We start from the raw sequence: 23,410 nt of genomic DNA, 5'->3' as shown, positions 1-23,410 counted from the left end.
GATTGACTGATTTGCATGTTTCATTGTTTACGTGCTTAAAGGGCATCTGTTTGTTGGTATGTTTTTAAGTTACCCCGGTTTCATTTTTATGTCCCTACTAAAGCTAGTGAACGGTCAGCTATGGGAATTTCACGCCCGTAGGTGTGGTCTGGGGAGGAAGCTGCCGAACTGAGCATTTTGGGCCAGAGGAGAAGAATTACCCTGTATACAACTTGAGATTTATGGAGTACTGTATTAAAATAAACTTACCACTATCTCAGCGGGATTCAGTATCATTTTAAAAGCCCTTGAAATAAGCAGAAGGGCTCAGCAATTCACTGTTGCTGGTGAATTAGGACTTTCTCGCTTTTCCTTGCACACACTCTGTAGGTAGGTTTTACTGTCTGAAAACAAGCAGGCAGAGGTAAATGTGAGTAATGTTTCTGCAGTAATATCAACACACTAAGCTCCAAACCAAGCGTGAATGAGTGAGCTCTTGATGGGCTCTACACGCTCTCGATATGGTACCATACACTCATGCATCATCTGAGATGATGGCTCAACGGTACAAAAAATGTTCAAATAAACGAATCAGAAAATGGAAACATGTACTCGATAACATATCTTTTGCAAATGGGTTTATTATTGTGGTATATTCAAGGGTGTCGCAAATGGCTAGAAAATGATTAACTGTCGACTGTGGTAAGCTAAGCTTTCCCTGTGTAGGACTATGAATGAATGTCCTTTTTGTATTCTACATATATTACATGTATATGTACATTCAATGCCATATTTGGCTGGGTTTTGCTAAATGTAACATTAGGGCTGCAACTAATGATTATTTTCTTCAGTCGATTAACCGAATCTTGTTGTTTCGATTAATCGAGTAATCATCGGGTCCTCAACAGACCAAATCAATATGAACCATACGCAAACAGTTCAGCTTATCTGAAAAGAAGCAAAAATGCCCATCACTGTTTCCGAAAGTCTAAGCAGATGTTTGTGAAAATCTTGTTTTGCCTAAAACACAAAGGTAATACTGTAGGTCCGCTTTCATGGATGACTGAGGAAATGAGAAATTATTTACATTCGAGAGGCTGAAATCAGGGGATATTTGTTTCCTGAAACCAAAGAAAGATTAATCAAATAGTTGAGTTCGAATTGTAGATTCATCGATTAACTGTTGCAGCTCTATTCTTTTTTTTTTCTACCATAACTTTTACTTATACAGCCAAACCTCGGTTTTCCAATGCCCCAGTTTTAGTATGATTCAGTTTTTGACAAACATTTTTGCCAAAATTATCCCGTTTTGGTACACTGTCTCAGTTATTGTACAAAATTGCACATAACAAACTAATCCGTTTTCCCTTTACTGTATCATTTCGCGCAATCGAGTGCCAAACAAAGCGCCCTATGCGTTGGTAACCTACTGTTTATGCATTTGTTTCTTGAGTGCGACTGTTAAATAACCCGCCATGGAGCCAAAGAGTTGTGAGTGCCAGCAATTTGACAAAGAAAATGAGAAGCACTATTGAATTCAAGAAATAATTCAACGCATGTATGAAGATGCCCCCCCCCAAACCCATTCATTTTATAATATTTTGACTTTATTCCAATAATATAACATTAAAACATTTTCCTCAACCTAATTTTGTAAAAGTTACAACTTTATTTGCTGTTTTGCTTTTTTCATATTACAACTTAAAAAAAAATGTGTTTCTTTGATATCTCAACTGCCACAAACCTGTTATTTTTCCTCATAATACAAAATTATTCTTGTAAAATGATGACTTTTTCTCATTAGATTCCAACTGTTTTGTCTTAATATTTGGACTTTATTTTTTGTGAAATTGCTGCTGATTTTGTGTTCTTGTTCAATTCGTAAAATGAAAAAATTCGTAGAATGTTTGCAAGTCAATAACAAAACAGCCGAGGGATGCACATGGCGCCTGGGCCGCACTTTGGAAACCCCTGCACTGCACTGTGCATCCGTACCTAATGGTTTGGCCGTGTTCTACTACTGTTTTACAATAGACTATCACTAGGACTGCATTTAATAAAGCAGTGTCTGTCACTCGACGCACCTGTGTGTGTGTGTGTGTGTGTGTGTGTGTGCGTGTGCACGTACAACTTGCATCACCTCCTTTAAACCGTTTCAGAATTGTTAGTTATCAGCTTGGCCCATTAATGAATGTAATTGGTCTTTGTGTGGGCAATAAGGGTCTGATAGGACCGCTGGCCTCCAGCCCACACACCCACTTGGACCGTTTACCAACTGTGATAGATTGTGAACTTGCTAATCAGACACATCCATCACTTTAGCCATAGCATGCCATTCAACTGTTTGCTTTTGCATTATGGCTCGCTATCTCCCTTCGAACCAATGAAGGGTGCGGTACAGAAAGCGGACCTACCTGTGTATGCACACACAGGTGCACAGAATGGCCCTTTAATGCCCGTTGCAGAGTATTTTTAATTAGTTTTTACTGCCGGCTGTCATCAAAACGAACTTTTGTACTTAATATCTCATTTGCTGTTTGGTGGAAGTTTATTGTTTGAAGGAAGTGAGGAGGAAAACTTCATTTTCTCTCAATCTCCTTTAACACCAAAATGACCCCCGGCTTGTTGGTCAATAAAGCCATAAGAGAGTTGCTCTCTCGCCCTGATAGGGGGATTGTTCACTCTTAAGGCTGGGATCCGTCTTTCAGGAAGCAGGAGGCATTGAGGCCACCCTGAAGTCAAGGAGCTCCTCTAACCCTTTGAAGACTTTGCTCTTTTCCTCCTTCCCCAAGCCTCTTTCTGTCTGATCCCTGTTTAGCCCTTCTCCTCTGCCTCCCTCCCTGTCTATCTGTTTTACTCATCCTATTCTTCAGGCTCCCTTTTATCCCCGGATCACTTCTTTAGCCTTTTGATTAGCATACCAAAACCCCCATGCATTTCCCCCATGCTTGAAGTGCTATTAATGCTAATTGGAGGCAGGGAACTCACTCTGCAGGTCTGTTTGTTCACCTGGTGGGGGGGCTCTGTGCGCGTGTATGCGGATGTTGACCCTGTTTGTGTCCCTACTTTAACGTGCACAACCCATCGTCACATCACGATACGTTTTACAAAATGAGTACTGCTGTACAGTCATCTCTTCCCAGTTTGCGTTTGAAGTTTTGCAGCTTCACTTCATGTATTTGTCTGAATTAAGCATTGTCTGGCATAAAAAATGGCTAAATGAACTAAATAATATAAACAAATAACAATACTCCCCAATAAAAATCCCAAATAAAAACATTGGCTACTGTTGCGGCTGTAACCCACGCCAAGCTAAAACTCGTCTCTGAAATCTGACGTCACTTCCTGTCCCCTAGCACCGGAACACATTTACAGCAACACACACGAGTCTTGTTTATGTCTTAAATGTCTTATTGTCTGTGATTATGTCAACTATATTAGGTAATACGAGTGTAAAGGTGACCATAGGGGTGTTATTTCATGTCTAGAGGGCTCTAATAACGTTAAAAAACTTATTTAGAATGTCGTAAACAGGTTTTCTGTGCTCTAACTAGGAAAATATTCTATTTATGAGTAAGTAGGGGTGTCACGATACGCTCAGACGGGATGATATTTTAACATTACTTTTAAGAAAATTATAATGACCACACATAGGACTGGACAAACAGACTTTTTTTTTATTCAACTGAGTCACAAAACAATGCAAATCCATTTTGAAATGTTTTGTAACTTTTTATGCATCACCATAGCATGATACTTTTAACTGTTGGACATTTTTCCACAAATTGAAACAAAAAGTTACAAGTATAAAAGTTAAAATAATGGCGCCAGTTGTAGCTGCTACTACTAATCATTTATGTTAATGTCTCGTTGTGAAAAGACACGTAAACTAGATTGCAGTAGATTGGCTTTATGTTTATGTTAAAAAGAACTACAGTTCCAATGGTGCTTGGAACTGGAAGTAGGTCCAAATTAGACTCTACTATTACGTGGTTTGATAGAAGTCATAATGCAGCAATTGTATTTTAATCTGACCATTTTTCATTAACTTTGATCAAATGTAGAAATACTCTGGCTGCTGCTTGGAGGACATTAAGGCCCTGTCCACATGTGAACGCTCCTTTTTTTTGGGCATTTTGGTAAGTTGAAAAAAAAATTGCGTCCACACTGGCCCGGATTAGTAAATAGTCCAGACGGGAACAGATCACTGAGTGAAAATGATGTAATACACACAGGCACACCTACGTGTGGCGCTCCGAATAGACACGCAGACGGAACCACGTGACACACCATACTATAGAAAAAGAAAGGACGCATGCGCATAAGTCCATCGTCTTCCGCTTTCCAAGGCTTGTCTAGACTTACGACATCGTGGAATCATAGGTGCGCCATTTTGGGAGTGTAAGACAAGAAAATACTGGGAGAATGTCGACTGCGGTGAGTCATGACACAAAATACTCGGGTGTTATGTCGGCTTGTGGTCAAAGCTCACTTTGGTCATGTGACGGTGACAGGTCGCTGATGTCATCATTTTTAAAAAGCAGCGGATTGCTAGTCCATACGGAAACGACGAGCTGGCGTTTTCAGATTTTCCCACTGTGGAAGTCGTGTTCAAAAAATACCTTTTCAGGTCACCCAGAATGCCGTTTCCGTGTGGATGAGAGGCTGAAAAAATAAAATACTTAGTACCGTTTTGACCTGAAAACGTTTCCGTGTGGATAGCCTCTAACACAACGGCAGCGGTTGAACTTCGACGAAAAAAACAGTCACACGTCACGAGTGAATGTCGCTGGGAACACCAAGTGCAGGAAGGATTGCAAGGATTATAGTGTGTGTAAAGTACGGGTGTCACGAGATTTCATGAGATTAAAACGTGACAAGATTTCTCATTCAGAAAAAAAATGTCTGGTGGGCACTAGGACCGAGACAATAATAAATGATTTAATCACACAATAAATGAAAATAAACTCAATAATTTTGCCGGCCTGAATGTATTGCCACGTGCATGCGTGTCTGTTTTCCTTGTCTCCCGCCTCCTAACAGGCAGGAAGAGAGTTCATCCTGTGCATTGGTTTCAGCACCGTGTCGCATTTGTTCCATAGAGCAACAGCATAAGCGGAGTGATCCCTTTTGTTAGTCATACAGTCTGTTTGTCTAAGTGGGTTTTCATTGTACTTTTCTTCAAAGTATTGTTAAAATCTCATCTCGTCTCATTCTCGTAGACCCAATCCCGTGTATCGTCTCGTCTTTCGAACTGAGTGTCTCATGACACCCCTAGCGTAAAAAAATGAACGTGCGGTTTCAATCCTGCCTGGTGCACTGCCACTTCCACTTTACGTGTATTATTTCACAGTAACGATGCCATAGTTCACAGTCTGATAGACTTCTGGCGGCCTTCTTCCCGTGAGATAGTATTTCTCTAAACGAGAAATATCGTCACGAAATCTCGTGACACCCCTAGAAATAAGGAATCCCACTTTGCAGAAAGTCACTTATCACGGAACCAATTAACCGTGATAAACAACGGATTACCTTATTTTCTTATTATCATCTTAATGAGCAACCTGCATTAACATAAAAAATAAACATCCAAAGTAGTCAGTGCCTCACCATCCATGAACCTCACCGTACGTCACTGCTGCTACAGGAGCTGTGTCAAAAATTCTACCTTTCCATTTTGATTGACACTGTCAAAAAGTAATTGGTTTCACCACATGTTTATTATTGTAGTTCGCCGTGGTGTTGAAGTGCACTACTTCTCACGAGGACAGTGAAAATGTGACACCTTTGTATGCGCTGTAAAATCTACAGGTTCATGTTTTTGGAAGTTGTAGAACCCTGTAGTCCACATCCTGCACATTTTCTTTTGGGATATTTAGAGAAGTAGAAGTGCAACCCTTGCGTGTGTTTATTTTATTGTAAGATAACCGCGCTTGGAGAGAAGAGTGACTTTGTGTTCTGCTACAGTTGGCACATGCTAGTGAAGGAACAAATTGGATTGGTATTACAGTATGTAAGCCTTCCCTTCCACCCTGATGAGCGCCTGCAAACAAATTGGATTGGTGGGGTGTAAATCTGAAGCAGCCTGATGAGCCGAATGGGCAAATTGAATTCTCAACAATGTAAATCTTTTATCAGCTCGCCCGCTTGCCGTCGCTTAAATCAAGTGATCGTTCCCTGCTGTTCCAAGAAGCGCGCTATCTCTATTGGCCATTTGCCACGGCACCTAATCTGTTTTTGATGACTGTGTAGGGATGTAGTCATACATATCGGCAACTGAGTCTTCCCCCTGGCCCGCTCCGCCTAAATTGCTTGCATTCTCGCTGTTATTCTGCCCCTCCCTCCCTCGCCTTCCTCTCTTGCTCGCTCTCCACCAAACACACGCTCCCAACCTGCGCAGTTGGCAGAGAAATATCACTTTGATTAAGCTGTTTGCATGTGTTGATTCAAGAGATTACTCAGATGACTAGTCATGCTAATGGACCTCCTGTTGTTTTCTTAAAAATACTTTCATCTGTTTGTGACATAAAGAAGATGATGCGACTGCGCCTATTTTCCAATCCTCCGCTGCTGTTCATTCATTTATGCACACATTTATGACTTTCTTCATGAGAAGAAGCAGTTGAGATTTATTCATACTAATTCTATTATGGATTCTTCCAATCGCTATAGATTGCCTCACTAGCATCGGACGTGGTTTCCTTGATGTCTTAGTGTGAGCAGTAGCGACGCACGCACCTGTCATAATCACACACTATTTGAAAAACAAACAAAACACCAAGTTGTAACTTTTGGAAATAATTCAAGTTGCGGGAAATGTAATGTTTTAGAATGAAGTCAAAGTATTATGGCAATAAAGTCATAATTACGAGAAGAAAATGTGCGAGGAAAAAAAACGTAAATGGAGGAAACAACTGCTGTAATCGTACGAGAATAAAGTCAAACGATGAAGAGGAAAAGGCTGTTTTCGAAAGAGAAAAAAAGTCTCAATTTTACGAGAATAAACTTTTAATATTATGAGAAAAAAGGATGTGATTATGCCAAGCACCAAAGTGTGATGTTGGAGGTGGGGTGGGGGCGGTCATTTGTCGTTTTTACACAGGATTACACATCCGTTTATAACATAAGAACAGACACAAATAAACAAAAACAACGTATGATTTGTGTTGAATTAGGCTTGTTGTTGGTGACTTAATGACAACATTTGATGTTGCACCAGGAGTTAATGTGTGTGTATTGGTTCTCTATAACCCAATTCATTGCCACCTACGACCTAGAAACTGCAACACAATGTGATCAGACATAAAATACATTACTGTGTGATCATTGAAGAGTCAAGCCGTGGCGGAGGTTTGCCTTCTAAGTATGGATTGTGTTGGCTTGTGTGTCCCCTCAGTTACCCATACAGCGAAGACAGCAATCAGGGGAAGCAGTACATGAACACCAGATGCCCTGCCTGGTGTGACCGAATCCTCATGTCTTCATCTGCCAGAGACCTGGTCCTAAAGGTGAGCTTCATACAGCTTTAAAGCCGTCTTTTTCATTTCATTTCACGTGTCTCATTTTGCACAATTAATGGCCAAATCGTCCCTTGAAATACTGGAGGTATACGCAACTCCATCGTTGTGATCCACCCTGTTGCCCCTCCGTCACTTCACAGATGGAAGGATGAGGTGGCTGTGAATATGCATTCATGAGCACTAAGCCTCAGGGTCCCCAGGACAAGTATATGTATCCCAGAACATATAGAGTTCCTCAGCCCCCTGTCTTCTTCATAAAGCCACCGTTTGCAGCCTCCTCTCTTGTCTTCAAACAGCATCCTCCTCTCACAGCCTGTGCTGCAGTCTGTTCTCTCATGACTCTCTAATTTGTTTACTGGGTCGTTCGGAAAAGCCTCTTTCCCCACGTGATCATTTCCATTCAAATCAATCCTGGACTAACAGAAGCAAACCCAGCCGTTTTAGATCCTTGTGGTTGCATTCTGTGCACACATTCGGGTGTAGAGAGCCAACCATCATGGCTTTCAGCGGTGAAAGAAGATGCAGCCGAGTATTGTACACCCACAGCGCACAACAGGGAGCCGCTCAGGAAGTTTGACTTTCTTTTGTTCACAACGAATGACAGATTCCTTCCTGAGCTTTCTTCTCTGGTGACTGAAGCAACACTAAAACAATAACTTGCCTTAAAGCAAGTACAGTGGCTGCCCGCTTTTCGCAGACGTTACATTCTGTGGCCTCCGGTGAATGGCGAAAAACTGTAGGAAAAGTAATTCCTCACCACCTTGCGCTTCAAATTTCACGGCTTCACTCTCACAGTTTTAAAAAAAGATATATTAATTAATAAATCATGCTGTTTTGTGGTTGAATACAGCCTGTTATCACTCAGCGATTAGCATTTTTAAGCAAATTTGTACGTAATTTTCTTCCTAAATTAAGCATTTTCAAACATAAAAATGTCTAAATTCACTAAAATGCAAATATAAGGCATTCAGAAGACGTATTCAAAGACGGTTTGATTATATGTAGTATTCTACACTGGTCAATAGGTGTCAGTAATGGTACTGTAATCTTCAGTGAGACACACAAGCACCACATTTCGTTATCTCACAACACGGATTACCTTGTAACCCACACCAATCTCCTTAACCCACACCAATATAAACTCAACTCTCAACAAGCACGAGTTGTATTTATCTTTTAAATGGTTTATTGTCTGTTATTATGTCTACTATATTGGGTAATACAAGTGTCAAGGTGACTATAGGTGTCTTATTTCATGTCTAGAGGGCTCTAATAATGTTAAAAAACATATTTAGAAGGTTGTAAACAGGTTTTCTGTGCTCTAACTCTGAAAATGCTGTGTTTATAAGTAAGGAAGTAAGACACAAACATGTAAAAACTGCGGGCTTTCTAACAGTGGTACATGTATGCTTTGCATTTTATTGTTTATGATCACATATTTACAAATTATTTGCAAATTATGGTGAATTAGCTGTTTTTTTCTGTGGAAAAAAACTGGCCATGAAAAAATATATATATATCTATATTTAAATCAGGGGTGTCCAAAGTGCTGTTTTTTATTGTCCCTCGTCACGTTCTAAAAATATGATTTAAAAAGAAAATGAGAAAAAGCAACAACAGCAAAAATGGAAAAAAGCAGTCATTTTTACAAGAATAAAGATGAAATATTGAGTGAAGACATAATATTAAGTGAAAAAAATTGCATGAAGTACTAAAATATTTATGTATTTATTTATTCATTCATTTATTTATTTGTTTACTTGTTTGTTCATTTTTGAAGTAATAATATTATGAGAAACAAACAAAACAAAGAATAAAGTTACAATTTTAGGTAAGTTTGGTTGGGTAAAAGTTGTAATATTACAAGAAACAATGTAGGAGAAAAAAGGTAAAATATTTGTTAAAAAAAAAGTGTTTATTCATACTAATCATATGCTTGTCACCGATATCACAACGCTGAGATGCAGGCTGTTCTTCTTTGACTATAAATAACATCTGAGTCTATCCACATGGGTTGGTTTCAAAAGTTGGTAACAGTGGCCCCCTCATCCTTTCATTTTTCAGTACGCGGCCTTCGGCGGAAAACGTTTGAACACCCCTGATATAAATAAATACAATTTGAAATAAAAATAAAATAATAAAAAATATTATTTTTTTAAAAATCAGCAAATTTGCAGAGCCGTGAATGTTGAATCGTGAAAGTGCGGGGATCCGCTGTAAAGAAAACCCACCAACGGTATAAAAGATTAGCATACTCGCATCTGGACGGCTGTTTGCTCTTCTTCCTTGGAGCAAAAGCTAATTGCTGGTAATGCGGAGGACAGTTAGTGTGTCCACAGATTGGCTGATGATTCACTGAGCACACACTGCCCGCCTCTGAGCATTACAGATTGTTGAGACATGGGCCTGTAAACAGGCCAGCGTGTGGCGTCATCTATCATGGCACGGTCGGTTAACTCGCCATCATGTTATTTTCTGCTTGCCGAGCCCTAACACGCCAAAGGTTGCCTGCTGGCTGTGCGGCGCAGCACCAGCTCCAGGAGCACCGGTAATGAATGTTTAGCCGAGCGAGCGCTCCTCCTCTGCTGGAGGGCCCCGGGTAATTTGTTTATCTGTCTAAAGATTACGCAGCCTGAAAATCCGCAATTTTATACCGCCTTTGTAAATGATCAAGTGTGCGTTTGATGAATGTATCTGCGGGCTTTGGGAGGCAAGCGGCTCACGACCAGCTTGCAGACATATAGAGAGGTGCCGGTGCATGGCCCGCTAGAAAAAGGTAGCGGGAGGTGGCGCCGTTGTGCGTGCTGACCCCGCTCCGCTGCAGGATTGGTCTGAAGTTAATTTGGATTTCGCTTTATGGTTCATTCTCAAGCTCTCTGTCTCTTTCTTGTGAACCGCCGGTGCAGCTCACCATGTCACGAGTGTGTGCGTGCGGACATGCGTGTGTGTGAGGGCGCTGTTGGCCATTTAAAAACTCTTTAGTTCAACCAGACAAGTGTGATTTATTCTCCAGACTGCAGATAGACGTCTGCATGGGTAGCGGCTTCTTTGTGTGCACAAAGCGAAATTTGAACACGATTCCCTCAGATAGGCACCGAGATGCTTTAAAGGCAAAAACACACACTTTATAAATGACTCCTGCTTTTCATCACGCTTCACAAGTTTGAAAGTGGATCTCAAAAGGTGTTTTCGGCTCAGTGGATACAACCGGAAGAGTTTAATTTAAAGAACATGATGTTTTTAAAGTTATGTGAGGAACTAAATCTGTTACATTAACTTTTTTTTTTTTTTTTCAAATAAAAATGACTTTGCAGTCACATCTGATTCCACAATCCCATCCGTGTTGCTCATGCTGCACATGGGTGGTAGCGTTGTCTTCTAGTCATCGGAAATAACACTTTGTTTTCATCCGGTGTCCAGACTTCTCAGATCTATTTTTATGGGCCTGCAAGCTGCTTGCAGGCCATATAATGATTTCTCATACTTATTGTTTAGTTCTTGATTGCGGATAGTGTGCTATTTATACTATATAACATTCTGTGCAACGTCATTGACAAACAAAGTTGAAAACAGGCCACTTGATTAGGAACGCCCTCTTCAGCCCACACCGTGGGAAGAACCCCAACACACGTTATATTGCCGGATAGGTCTTGTTAAGGGGGAGTGTGCTATTCATAGTTTGTAACAGTCCGTGTAACCGTAGCATAGTAATCGACCAGCAAAGTTGAAAAGGGGCCACTTAATTAGGAACCCCTGTTCAGCCCTAACCTTTTGTGCAACCATGGCGACATATTTGACAGACAAAGGTGAAAACCCACCCCCAGGGGCCATTCCGTGCATATTACTGAAACCTGCACGATACAAGGTCATCCCGTTAATTGTGTTTATTGATGCTGGCAAAATGACTATTCATGTATGAATGGGGTGTAAGAAACAGGCCTGTTGTGTTTGGTGTGCCATGTGGAGACAGACCCTCATGTAAGCACATGCTGTTTTTCTTTTTTTTTTATGTCTGCAGCCAGAAAATGAGGAGAAGTCTCTAATCTATGATAACATCGGGCCCAGCGTCTGCATGGGGGACCACAAGGTAACACCAGGGGGACCCTGTGCTCGCATGCGTATCTGTGTGTTTGATTATAATACGTCCAAGCGCTCCCAACACAGAAGTGATACTAATCCACACACACCATAAAGCACATGCAACGGGAAAAATGCTGCAAATTAAAAATGTTGCCATCACATAAACGCCGCAGGATAGAAAACAAATCCAAAAGAAAAATGCCAACAAACACAAACCCCCGAGACACATGCATGACAGAAATGATGCAAGTTCACGGAAGAAAGGCTACCAGGGGCGCCCTTTTTTACGGCCAAGCGTTTAACAAAGACATAAATAAAAATGTACCTTTTCATTCCACCAATTTTCTTCTGGGCATCCTGCTCAGATATCCTCCAGGTCTGGCGCCCCTGATAGCCTGGATGGTGTGTTATTATTATTATTAGTATTATTATTATGAATAACAGACAATTTTATGGGACCTAGCAAGATTATTTATTGTCTATGTGTTTAATTAGATTGGTAGTACATTTTAAAAGGGGTTCCTATCAGGAATACATTTAGGGGGTGCAAAAACTTTTTTCCAAAATGTTTCCATTTTCAAACGATTTATTAAATTGGTGGGGGGGCACTTGATGATATCTTGTACTTAACAAAAAAGTCTGAAATAACTATTAAATATTTTATGTCTTGTAATTTTTTGGGGCTAGCGCTGCAAACCCTCGGTGTTTTCTCAATGACCTTCATGAGGTTGTGACCTGAAATGGTTTTCACTTCACAGGTGTGCCTTGTCAGGGTGACTTAGTGGAATTTCTTGCCTTATTGATGGGGTCGGGACTGGGGGGGTTGTATTGTGTGTGTCCAAACTTTTGGCCTGTGCTGTACAAAATGAGCTTCTGTTGCTACTTTTTTTTTTTTTTTTTTTTATGCCACAAGCAAGACAGAGCCACCTTTCAGGAGGGTGGGGCTGTGCTGCTCTTTCAAAATGCAACACGTGCTTTCAGGTTAGAGTCTCCAAAAGTGACCAATAAAACTAGAAAAAGTTATTAGGTTTTTTTTTTTTCATTTCAATTTTCAGCCACTTTAAAAAAAGAAAAAAAAAAAAAAGAAAATCTAAAAGGGTCTGAATAGCTAAGTTGGCACGCCTGATCCCTCCTGCTACGTTTTCTTACTCTCAGGCAGACCAGGCGCGTATGAGGTGTGTTAAGAAACGCAGTTACGATTCCATTTACTGTACTGACTTGGAATGACAAGCTGCATTACAGTCCCATTATAATGTGTTTAAGGGCAACCAGGTCGTGCCAAATCTATTTGTGGCGGTCCAAATTCATTCATGGCGTAATGAATGTATGTGAAACACTGATTTATAAAAATGGTAGTGGGAGCAGATGCCTTAAATGAAAGGAAATAAAAACTAAATACGGTTAACTATTTTGCATTGTGTATTAATTGCGTCCAGGTTGGAATGGTTAGATGAGCGAATGCACACACGATGTTGATCAGATCAGGGTTTCCAGGGGCGCCGATGTCTGGATAGTGGAGGGGTGCCCAAAGTGTGGCCTGCAGCACATTCTAAAAATATAATTTTACAAGAAATCCAAAAAAATAAAAACATTAACAGCATAACTGGAGAAATCAGAGTCAAAATATTGAGAGAAAATCTTAATACAAATATTAAATATATATATTTTTATAAAAATAAAAATCGCAATTTAATAAGAAAAAGGCATACTTTTATGAGAATAATGTTGAGGAAAAATAATAGTCATTATGGTAGCATAAAGTTGAAATATTAAAGAAAAATTATATTGTTTTTTAAAAGTCTGTAATATTATGAAAAACAAACAAAACAATGAATAAAGTTGTAATTTTAGGAAAATTAGGTTGCTGGGAAAGTTGCAATGTTAGGAGAATAAAGCCAAAATATTATGGTAATAAAGTCAGAAGAAAAATTGCAAAAAAGAAAGCCAAAGTAGTAGGAAACTAAAATAAAACAACAGCAGAAATGGAAAAAAAACAACAGTGATTTTATGAGAATGACGTCAAAATATTAAGAGAAAAAAGTCACATTTTTATGAGAATAAATGTAATATTATGAGGAAAAATAATGTCATTTTAGTAGCATAAAGTTGAAATATATAGATACAAAAAAAGTGAAAATTTAAGTTGTATTATGAGAAACAAAACATAATAAAATTGTGTTTCATTTTCGGAAAGAAAAAATATTACGAAATATTACGAAAAGAAAATTTACGGCAGGTTATTCAAGAAGAAAGTTGAAATGTTTGGAAAATGAAAACCAAAAACTAGAAAAAAAGAGCAAAGAGCGAGGTTCATACTAACAATATGCTAGTTCACCTTTATCACAAAGCTGAGATGCACGTGTGTCTTTAAATATATTTAGAACTTCTTAGCATGTCGACACGAAATATATTTACAAAATATCAAAGTGGCCCTTGCATCCTTTCATTTTTCAGTATGTGGCCCCCGGTGGAAAAAGTTTGGACACCCCGGGCCTAGTAACGTCTCCCAAGTATCTTCAGTAGTGATGATGCTGATGACGCACATATCGCTAACAAATGTATTGCAGAGGAGCCCAGCGCGACACGAGGAGACCCTCCCCTCCTCCTGTGAAGCGTTAAACAGTGTCGCTTCAGTGTGCGCCGTGTCAGACATCAGCTCTCGCGCTCAAAGAGAGGCGCCTTAAGTCAGGTCTTTCATCATGACTCGGTGCGACATCGGCGCTGGCGTGTGTGTGCGAGGTGACCCCGGCTCGCCAGCGCATACGGCGGCAGCCTTCACCTCCCAGCCGCACACTGGTGCTAAAATCCCAGCTGGCTATGTTAAAAAAATGTCCCATATTGTTAGCGCGAGGGCTCCAAAACACACGGCCTCCGGTATGTGAGTTTAACCTCTGTGTCACACGGCGGCAATGGCAGCTTCCACTTGTCAAGCAGGGCATTAATAATACTGTAACATCTCCAGGAACTGCTTTCTTCTGTTGCCGTTTTCTAACTGTGATTTGTCTGTGCTCCCCGCCAGCCTGTCTTCCTGTCCTTCCGAGTAGCAGCGGGGGCAGGTAAACCTAATGCAAATAAGCGCAAGTGTTGTGTGGTGCAGTGATGTCGTGGTAAATATTCATTTTTCTTTCTTATTATTCATCATTGTTTGAGTTTGTATCACTTTGCACACACTAATCATGTTTGAAGAGTAATCTTATATGGACAAAAGCATTGACGCACCTGCCCGTGACACCTCGGAAAGAACACGCGTCTCAGATGCAATACTTCCATCAGTACATTTCAATATGTGCGCTAAGCACGCTTGGTTCCCGAGGGCACGGATCTTAACAGTGTAGTGCTGTTGGAAATAGCGATCGCGATATTTATTCACTTTTTTTCCTCTCTCCTTGTTAATTGTGATTTGTAACCACTCATGTTAGCCCCTCCCCTTCCGCTACATAGCCAAGATGGCGGCTATTGACTGTTGGCTCCTGTGTAACGGATGGCAGCTGCTCTTGGAATTGGCCTAACTTTTCCCCCATAAGGCCCCAGTGCATCCGGGTACTGACGCCGCACTACATTTTACCGTACTTCTCAGTGTGAAAGCACTCACACACTGAAAATGCTAAGTGTGTAAGTGTGCAAATTGAGACACAGTCGTAAGACTTCATTATGCGCCCGTGTCACAGCTAGCTCCTCCCCCTCCAAACCCTCCAGCGGAGCTTGACGTAACCTCGCATGCCTCAACGGTGGCGCAGACACAGGGCTGTTTGCTCAGCGTTTCTGTTTTTCCCCTCCCGCAAAACCGCCGAAAAGATCGGCAAAACAAAATAAACAAGATTAAGATTAAGATTAGTCGCAGCTCCGACAATAATCTGGGTGTCACTCCAGTTGCCATTGTTCATTACTGCAACCCAGGAAGCTAAACAGCTAATCAACGAGAGTTGTGGTTGTTCACAGTCAGGAAAACACCGCCCCCTAGTGTTCTGCCAGTCAATTGCAAGTCACGCGCTCAGCCCCCGCCAAGGAGCTTTCGCCGCATCAAGATGCCATCAGATTGGCCAGCGTTAGTAACTAGCTGGTGTTACACAGCTGCTGTAAAAAAACAAAAAGAAAACGTTGGCTTTTCCTCTCTATGGAAGGACGGCAGTGACGAGCACCTTCCAGCTCAAGTACGCCCCCACCCCTTCAGGATGAGGATAGTACTGCATTGCCTCTGCTAATGACATTCAAGCCAGAATAATGATGTCACACTTGCTTTAACGACATCATAAATATCACATAACACCAACTAGCAGGCGGCGTGACTGAGTCACTGAGTGCACTCAGGCGGTAGGCAGGGTTTGCACACTAAGCAGCGAGGAAGCCTCATCTCACGTTTGGTCCCTGGATTTGATGAGGAAATGTGCAAATTCTGCCATTTTCACTGAAGAAAATGTTCAAAATGATTGGAATCACACGTTTGTAATACACTTCAGTGGACGGCGCTTCACTGTTAGAAGCCCAGAACGCCGAGAACAATGAATGTTCCTGTCATTGCGGATTTCATAAAGGGGCGTGTTCCAATACTTTTGTCCATATCGTGTGAGATGCTCACACATCATGTTTGCTAATTGCTTAAAATGCTGCAGTCATTTTAAGATTTTACTCACAAACATCAATACGTTTAACGTCTGTCCCTCGCCACGTCGCGCTTTCAGTTTTGCAGCTTGGCTCTAGCATGTTTTTTCACAGTTTATTAAAGAATACGTCATCGCTGTGTTGCGGTTAACTCCGACCTATTATTACTCACTAATCTGCACATGTAAGTCAATTCTATGTGTTTTTAACCTAGATTGAACATTTTCCAGCATAAAAATGGCTAAATGAACTAAAATACAAATAGAAGACATTCAGAAGATGCGTTTTGATATGTAGTATTCCACGCTGGTCACTAGGTGTCAGTGTTGTTACATTGATGAGACAATAGCCACCGCAGGAAGTACTTGGTGTGACTCTGCCAGTGCGAACACGTCTTGTCTTTTTTACGTCTTAAATTGCCTATTTTCTTTGATGTCTACTGTATTGGGTAAAAAGCGTGTAAAGGTGACTATAGGGGTGTTATTTCATGTCTAGAGGGCTCTAATGTTGTTAAAAACCATATTCAGAAGGTTCTAAGCATGTTTTCGATGCTCAAACTGCTTCTACTTTGCGGAAATTCGCTTATTACAGTGGGGCCTGGAACCAATTAACTGCAATAAACGAGGGATTACTGTACATTAATGATGACTTTTTTTTTTATGTAAAAAAAAAATAATTAAAAATGCTCAAATATTTCCTTTCTTTGCCCCACAGGGAACTGTTGCCAAAGGGGGGAGAATATATTCTGTGAAGCGCCTCTGTGAAAACACAAGGACAGAGAGACACACACACACACACACACACACACACACCTACACACACACACACATACACTTTGCACAAGCGTACACTGAAGAAGAACCTATACAAACTTTCCAGCAGTGCTGACCAGTCGTCCTCTCACCTCATTCAACTCAAACTCCCCTATTTTTTTTTCCCTCCCCCTCTCCATAAAACACTTGTTGAAATGTGGACCAGCACCCGAGAGCGAGGGCCCGGCTCCAGACAAGACACACATCGCTGACCTCACCGTTGCCATGCAACCCTGCCCCCCCCCACCTTCCCAAGCCCTCCACTCGGAGAAAGCAAAATGAACAGGATGGACGGACGGGATGGGCCTTGAAACTCTAATCTACAAAAAAAAAAAACAACAACAAAGTCCTGCTAGACATCCTTTACCTTGTCCACACAGTATGTAAGGTGTTTTCAAGACAAATACGTGCAATGCAAAACAAGTTGTGTGTCTATATTGTTAGGGTTATTTGTGTAACATGAGGGTTGTCACCGCTTTTACTGCTCTTCTCTTGATTTCAGCCATTTATATATAAAAGTATATATATATATATATATGTGTGTGTGTGTGTGTGTGTGTGTGTGTGCGTGTGTGGGAGATGTTTTTGTTTTTTTGTTTTTTTTTTGCCTGATACTTCATTTCAGTCCCATTTTATATGCTGTACTTTTTAAAGATAATTTATAATTCTTCTTACCAAAATGCTGGAGTGTGTTTGGGAGATCCTCGCAGCCATGATGACCTTTGGGTCGAGAAAGCGTCCAGCCACGGTGATTTATCGCCTCGCCAAGAATGTTTTAAGCCGTGCCATAGACCGTGAAAAGTGCATAAGATTTCATATACGTAGAGCACCCTCACCTTATTCTTTAACTTATTTCTACTTAATAACATTATGGTTCTGAATGTCATGTTTTAGATAGGCATGGGTATCCTTTCAAATATCTTCTTTTTGCCAATTTTGTTACTGCATTATGGTGCCAAGTATACAGAAATGAAGTGTGACAATGATAAAGGTGTGTTTAAAACAAACAAAAAAAAACAACTCTAAGAGAATTTGCTTTTATTTGCGTTCCATGTAGCCTGCAACAGCCTTTAGTGGAGAAAAAAAAAAGAAAAAAGTATTGTCCATGGATGGAAAAGGCTGTTTTTGTTTTTATGGATTGAATTTACAACACTATTGTTTTGCATTGAAATCACAGCTTAATGATTTTGTGCCTGCTGCAGAATTGATGTTTTTTGTGTGTGATTTGGATTGTTAAAAACAAAACAGTTATTTTTTTTCTTGTTCCTGCTGCTCAGTGTGAGTTGACTTTAGGAATATAAGCCGCAGTTTTCCTTCACTCCATCTTCTAAAAAGCAAATAGAGATTTTATTCTATAGCCTCTGTGGGCGGCCTGGCCTACAGGTGATGCAGTTGTCAAGCAATAAACAACATTAGAACTCAACGCCTCTTTGTCAGTCCTCTTTTGTTCAAATATTTCAAAAATATTGCAAAAGGCATCCTTTCAATTAACGAAAATGGGGTGCAACCAGAAGAGAAACTCAACATAATCGTAGCAGAGTTGAATTATTTATAGGGATGCAAAATGTCAACTTATTTACCTTTTCAATTTTTCCTATTTTTCGTGTTTTCACTGAGTTCTCAAATTATCAAATTTCTTTAAAAACGTTGCACAAAGCTGCACATGATCTCCCATGACGAATAAAGCTGCAGTACCCTATGACGCACGGAGGGGGCGCGCTTCCTTACAGGCCTCGCTGCCTGCTCGTGTGAAAATCATGTCTTTTTTTAAAAATAATTATAAAAAAATATGTATTATATAATAAATTATCAGTACATTATTATTAATATAAAAATAGATAATACATTAAAAAGTATATCGTAATTTCATCATTGAAATCAATTCATCTTCAAAGAGATATATTCCAATTCCAAAAAGTGTAAAACCTTTTTTTGGTCATTTTTAGTAGCTTTTTTTTCCAATCTCATAACTTTAAAATATTATCACTCACTAATTTGAATATAGATGCATTAAAAGCAGGTGTGTTCAAAGTGCGGCCCGGGGGGCCATTTGTGGCATCGCACTTGTTTATTATTGTGCCCGCGCCACGCTGTAAAAATAAAACCAACACCAAAAAACACAGCAAATTGGGAAAAATGGAGCAAAAAGGCACAATGCAAAAAAAAAAAAATTATACTAAAAAAGCTGAAACGTTGATACCAATGATAACACAAAGCTTTGCCTTTCAATGTATGCCCTTTTTCTTTGCCTTTTTTATTTAAAAAATGAAATAAAAACGTCAAAGTGGCCCCCTGCATTTTTTGATTTTTCTGTATGCAGCCCTCGGTGGAAAAACACGCCTGATTAAGAGCCTACAAATTAAAATTGCCTGTAGAAGTTGTGAAAATGAACTCAACATTATGAAAGGAAATGAATAAATGTCATATAATGATGATAATATAACATGAATTGTACTTAAACACACATAAAAGCTACTTTATAAATACATCTTAATCTACACAACGTATTTATTTTTGGATGACTAATAACGACATTCAGGAATGTGATGAATTTGTCTTTAATTTATATTAAGCCCATACATTAAGACAGAAACCATAAAAGAAATGTTTGTTAAATAATTTATTCATTATACAAAGTGTTTTTTTCCTTCCTCTATAACCTCCCTGGAAGCAATAATACTCTTTAAAAGCAACAACAACAAAAAAAGCTCTTCCAAGTGTAGCGTCAATTACATTTTTTTTTTTTTTTTTTTTACACCGCATATTTACAGCAGTTGAAGTGTGTGCAGACTTAAAACGAAATTGCAGTCAGGAGGAGTAAAAATGAAGCAGTGGGTGTGTTTGCGAGGAAGTAAGCGCGTCAGGGCTGCGTGGAGGAGGGGAGAAAAGTCTTTACCCCCAACATAAGTTATTCTGTAAAAAATATATACAATACAATCATACTTTTCTCACCCCCAAATATGTTTTTTTTTTTCTTTCTCGCCTTTTAGGACAGTGGTTACCCTGCTTAAACTGAGCTTTAAAAGCATCAGAGCCCGTTCACACCTGACATATGAAACATTCGGATCCGGATCAGCGTTGGTTCTGTTCATAAAATGTGTAAAAATGCCCCTTTCAGTCCAAATCATATGTGAAAGAAAATGAATATTCCAGAAAACAAGTGTGCAGAATGACATGGGTTCGTGTTGTTGCGATGATCAATGTTTTTTTGTTTTTTAAAACGTGTAACTCCACTTGTTTTGTCCGTCCGAGTCTTCTTGCGCTTGGACACGTCGATCATGTCAGGTGGAAATGGGCTCGGAAAGAGTGCGAGTTCTCCGGACTGTAGCTTTTCTAGAAAGGTGGCAGCCATCACAAGGTGTCCGAGCTGTTACTACAGGGGCTGACCAGGGCCAAATTGCTGCCGGCCTTGTGCTTCTTTAACAGTCTCGTGATTTTCTCGTCGTCCGAGTTGGGGTCCAGCGGTTTGTTGTACTCGTCGTCCTCCTCGTTGTCCGAACTCTCCTTCATTTTTTCCGTCTCGGAGTCGTGCTTCTTCTTGGCCGAGGCCATCTCTGCCGCGTGCCGCTTCCGCCACTTGGTCCTCCTGTTCTGGAACCAGACCTGATGGAGACGGAAGGCCGCGGCATGCTCAACAGGTCCAAATAAGAATCATATGATGAACAAAGGAAAAGGAAAGCGTTTGTTCTGCAGTCCTTACCTTGACTTGGCTCTCGGTCATTCCTAACGAGTAGGCCAGGCGAGCTCTCTCGGGGCCTGCCAGGTATTTTGTCTGCTCAAAGGTTTTTTCCAGTGCAAAAATCTGCTGTCCAGAAAAAGTAGGCCTGGAGTGTTTCTTTTTGCCATCCTTGTCCACCATTAAACTGGACTGAGCTGCAAAAAGGCAGGAGAAAGATGAGTCATGATGAATGCAAATAATGATAAACATATTTGGAGCAAAAAATGAAGTCCGGGTAAAAGTAAAAGATTTAAAACACGTCCACAAATAAGGCAAATGTGCAGAGATCAAAAATCAAACTTAAAAAGTAAAATGCGTAAAAACAATCATATCAGACAGAAAAATAAGACGTAATATTTTTAAAATGTAATAAGAATCCCAGAATTTTGTTTTCATGAAAGTGCAAAGTGCGGTGGAAATACGAGAATATGAGGCAGCGAAGTCCTTTGAATTGAATTGAAAGGTGTCCAAAAAAATGTTTTCCATATTGAAAAATGAAACGTTGCACGGACCATTTAAATATTTTAGTAAAACAAAACAAAAAAGGCTAAACCAATCCCATATGCGAATAATTTATATACATAATAATTTAAAGCAACCATATTTATAATATAATATAAAAAATATCAACATCGTGTGAAGAAAAAAACAGCCCACAGCTTTGCGTTATGCAAATTGCAACCATTTCTCCGTACCTATTAAGTAAATTGTTTTGCTCTATTTGTCTTCTTCTTATTATTATTATTATTATTATAAGCAGTAGTCATTATATTTCAAATAACACTCTTGATGTTAAAATAAAGGAGAATCAGGACTTACACGGACACGGCACACGCGGGTCCCTCCAAGGGGATCCCTGCATCACCCCCGGCCAGAAGATGGGCGCCCTCCCAGGCAGCTCGGCCAGCGGCTTAGGGTACCGGGACACCGCCGGGCTGAAGTACATCCCGGCTGCGGCTGCTGCAGCGCTGGTAGCCAGGCCGTTTATTCTTGGGAAGCCGGACAGCAGCTGCCCGGCCGTGGTGATGGGTCTCCCCAGGATGTCGCTTATTCCGTGCGGGGTGGCCCCAGATAGCTGCGAGTTGAGGCTGGAAAGCGGCGGCGCCTTGAAGGCCGCCGGGCTCTGCTGCAGCGCGTAGGGGAAGAGGGACGTCTTCATCTCGGTCATGTTGTGCAACGCCGCCAGCGGGGTGCTGCCCAGGACGAAAGCACTCTGCCGGTTAGCCTCCATCTGCCCCACCGCTAACATTTGTCAACATGAACCGCCACTCTCGCTCGGATCCAAACAAGCAGAAAAAGTGAATGGAGTTATCCCGGAAACTTCTTCTCGCTCCTTCTCCCAAATGTCTCCCCAGGCGCCAAAGTCACAGGAAGTCTGAAGATGTTTTAGCAGCTTTTCATGAGAACCGTGCATGGACTCTCCGTGCCAGTGACGAGGAGCCTCTGATAACTGCGCAACCACCTGCACGCCCGGCCTTCCCATTGGACGAGGCTGAGGGCTGCTGTGCTGTGATTGGACGAGACGTAAAGTCCCCGCCGTTCACTCGCTTAAGGCTTTGGCGGGCTGGTGCTGCCTCGACGTGCTGTCGAAAAAAGGAGCTTCCAGTTGACATGAACCGAGAGGACGTCTCGCTTAAGAATTGGATTTATTAAGAGACGTTTCACTGCGGGCCAGCGTATTAAAAGTAGGCTAGTTCATATAATTATTATTGCTATTTTTAAACCACAAGTTTATTATTGTTTTATACTGCTTACCTGCAACACCGTCGTAATTTTCTAACTTTCGCACGCAAACGTCTCCATCCATCCATCCATCTTCTACACCGCTTCTCCTCACTAGGGTCGCGGATATGCTGGAGCCTATCCCAGCTGACTTCGGGTCTTATTAAAAAAATGTAGACAGTCATTTGGGAATGAATTAATTCATTACCTGTATTACAAGATAATATCTTGAACTGCTTTGAAAGCATCGGCACCGTGCAATTTTTTTCATTCAACGCGCGGAAGTGGCGAATTCAGAGGTAACTTGAATGTGGCAGAACCAATTACGTGTTAAAGACGTAGAGTATATCTCACTGTATACATCATTATTTTCACATTATTTGATATACAACGCTGTTATACGAGCATGCATTCTGTAAAATTGGTAGAAGCGACCAATAATTGTAAAACAATAAAAAACAAGTTGCATCATTTGTTTATTTGATATGTTTTGTAATATATGTGTAATATATGCTTTGATATACCGGTGTTGTTTTTTTTTTAAAACAATAATTCCTGTATTTTGCCAAATAAACTTCCTCATTTCACGTGCTAGTTTTTAATTGTTATTATTATCATTATTGAATATAGTGAAGATGCTTAATATTTGACCTTTAGTTAGCTAGATTAGTTCCATGTTTGGAAAAAGAAAATGATTAAAGAGTCAAAAGCGTGTGTCTGTTATGGGATAAAAACAGACAGCGTTATTACAAAAAAAAAACAAATCTATGTATGAGGAAACAGCGTCGGGCTCCAGTCATCACCCTGAGTGCTGCAATATTTCATGGAGATGTGAGAAGGTTGTAAGAGTGAAATATGACCATGTTGTCATTTGAAAGGCACCAAAATGCACCTTGGTTCTCATTTTCTCACCGAGGAAATATTGTGCTTTTTTTAATATAAAAAAAAGCTTTTCAACGCGAGGTGATTCACAATTGTGA

The 23,410-nt window shown here is 40.5% G+C and overlaps 2 protein-coding genes across 3 annotated transcripts in view; one reads left to right on the top strand and one right to left on the bottom strand.

The window, feature by feature from the left end:
* LOC129193662 (inositol polyphosphate-5-phosphatase A-like) overlaps positions 1 to 18,413 on the top strand; it is a 211,637-nt gene extending 193,224 nt beyond the window's left edge. The window contains exons 13-16 of one of the 2 annotated variants that reach the window (XM_054798096.1): positions 7,376 to 7,487; positions 11,518 to 11,586; positions 14,599 to 14,635; positions 16,893 to 18,413. In XM_054798096.1, coding sequence (XP_054654071.1) covers positions 7,376 to 7,487; positions 11,518 to 11,586; positions 14,599 to 14,635; positions 16,893 to 16,942 — 268 coding nt within the window. In that variant the 3' untranslated portion in view covers positions 16,943 to 18,413. Of the gene's footprint in view, positions 1 to 7,375; positions 7,488 to 11,517; positions 11,587 to 14,598; positions 14,687 to 16,892 lie in introns of both variants that reach the window. The other variant, XM_054798097.1, reaches the window with a different exon arrangement.
* Positions 18,414 to 19,282: 869 nt separating this feature from the next.
* On the bottom strand, positions 19,283 to 22,117 carry nkx6.2 (NK6 homeobox 2). Its single transcript, XM_054798864.1, has 3 exons — positions 21,528 to 22,117; positions 20,691 to 20,863; positions 19,283 to 20,593 (listed from the first exon to the last, which is right to left on the bottom strand). Exons 1-3 carry the CDS (start codon positions 21,955 to 21,957, stop codon positions 20,342 to 20,344), a joined length of 855 nt encoding a protein of 284 aa, XP_054654839.1. The 5' UTR covers positions 21,958 to 22,117; the 3' UTR covers positions 19,283 to 20,341.
* Positions 22,118 to 23,410: the final 1,293 nt, after the last annotated feature.

This window comes from Dunckerocampus dactyliophorus, chromosome 14, assembly GCF_027744805.1.
Source record: "Dunckerocampus dactyliophorus isolate RoL2022-P2 chromosome 14, RoL_Ddac_1.1, whole genome shotgun sequence".
NCBI classification, from domain to species: domain Eukaryota; kingdom Metazoa; phylum Chordata; class Actinopteri; order Syngnathiformes; family Syngnathidae; genus Dunckerocampus; species Dunckerocampus dactyliophorus.
This window is presented reverse-complemented; position numbering and strand designations above follow the sequence as displayed.

Excerpts from the sequence above, each read along its gene's own strand:
- nkx6.2 (XM_054798864.1), bottom strand. The coding sequence starts at position 21,957 with ATGTTAGCGGTGGGGCAGATGGAGGCTAACCGGCAGAGTGCTTTCGTC. Across the intron at positions 20,864-21,527 it reads CCCGCGTGTGCCGTGTCCGT|CTCAGTCCAGTTTAATGGTG; the intron begins GTAAGTCCTGAT and ends GCCTTTTTGCAG. Across the intron at positions 20,594-20,690 it reads TGACCGAGAGCCAAGTCAAG|GTCTGGTTCCAGAACAGGAG; the intron begins GTAAGGACTGCA and ends CGTCTCCATCAG.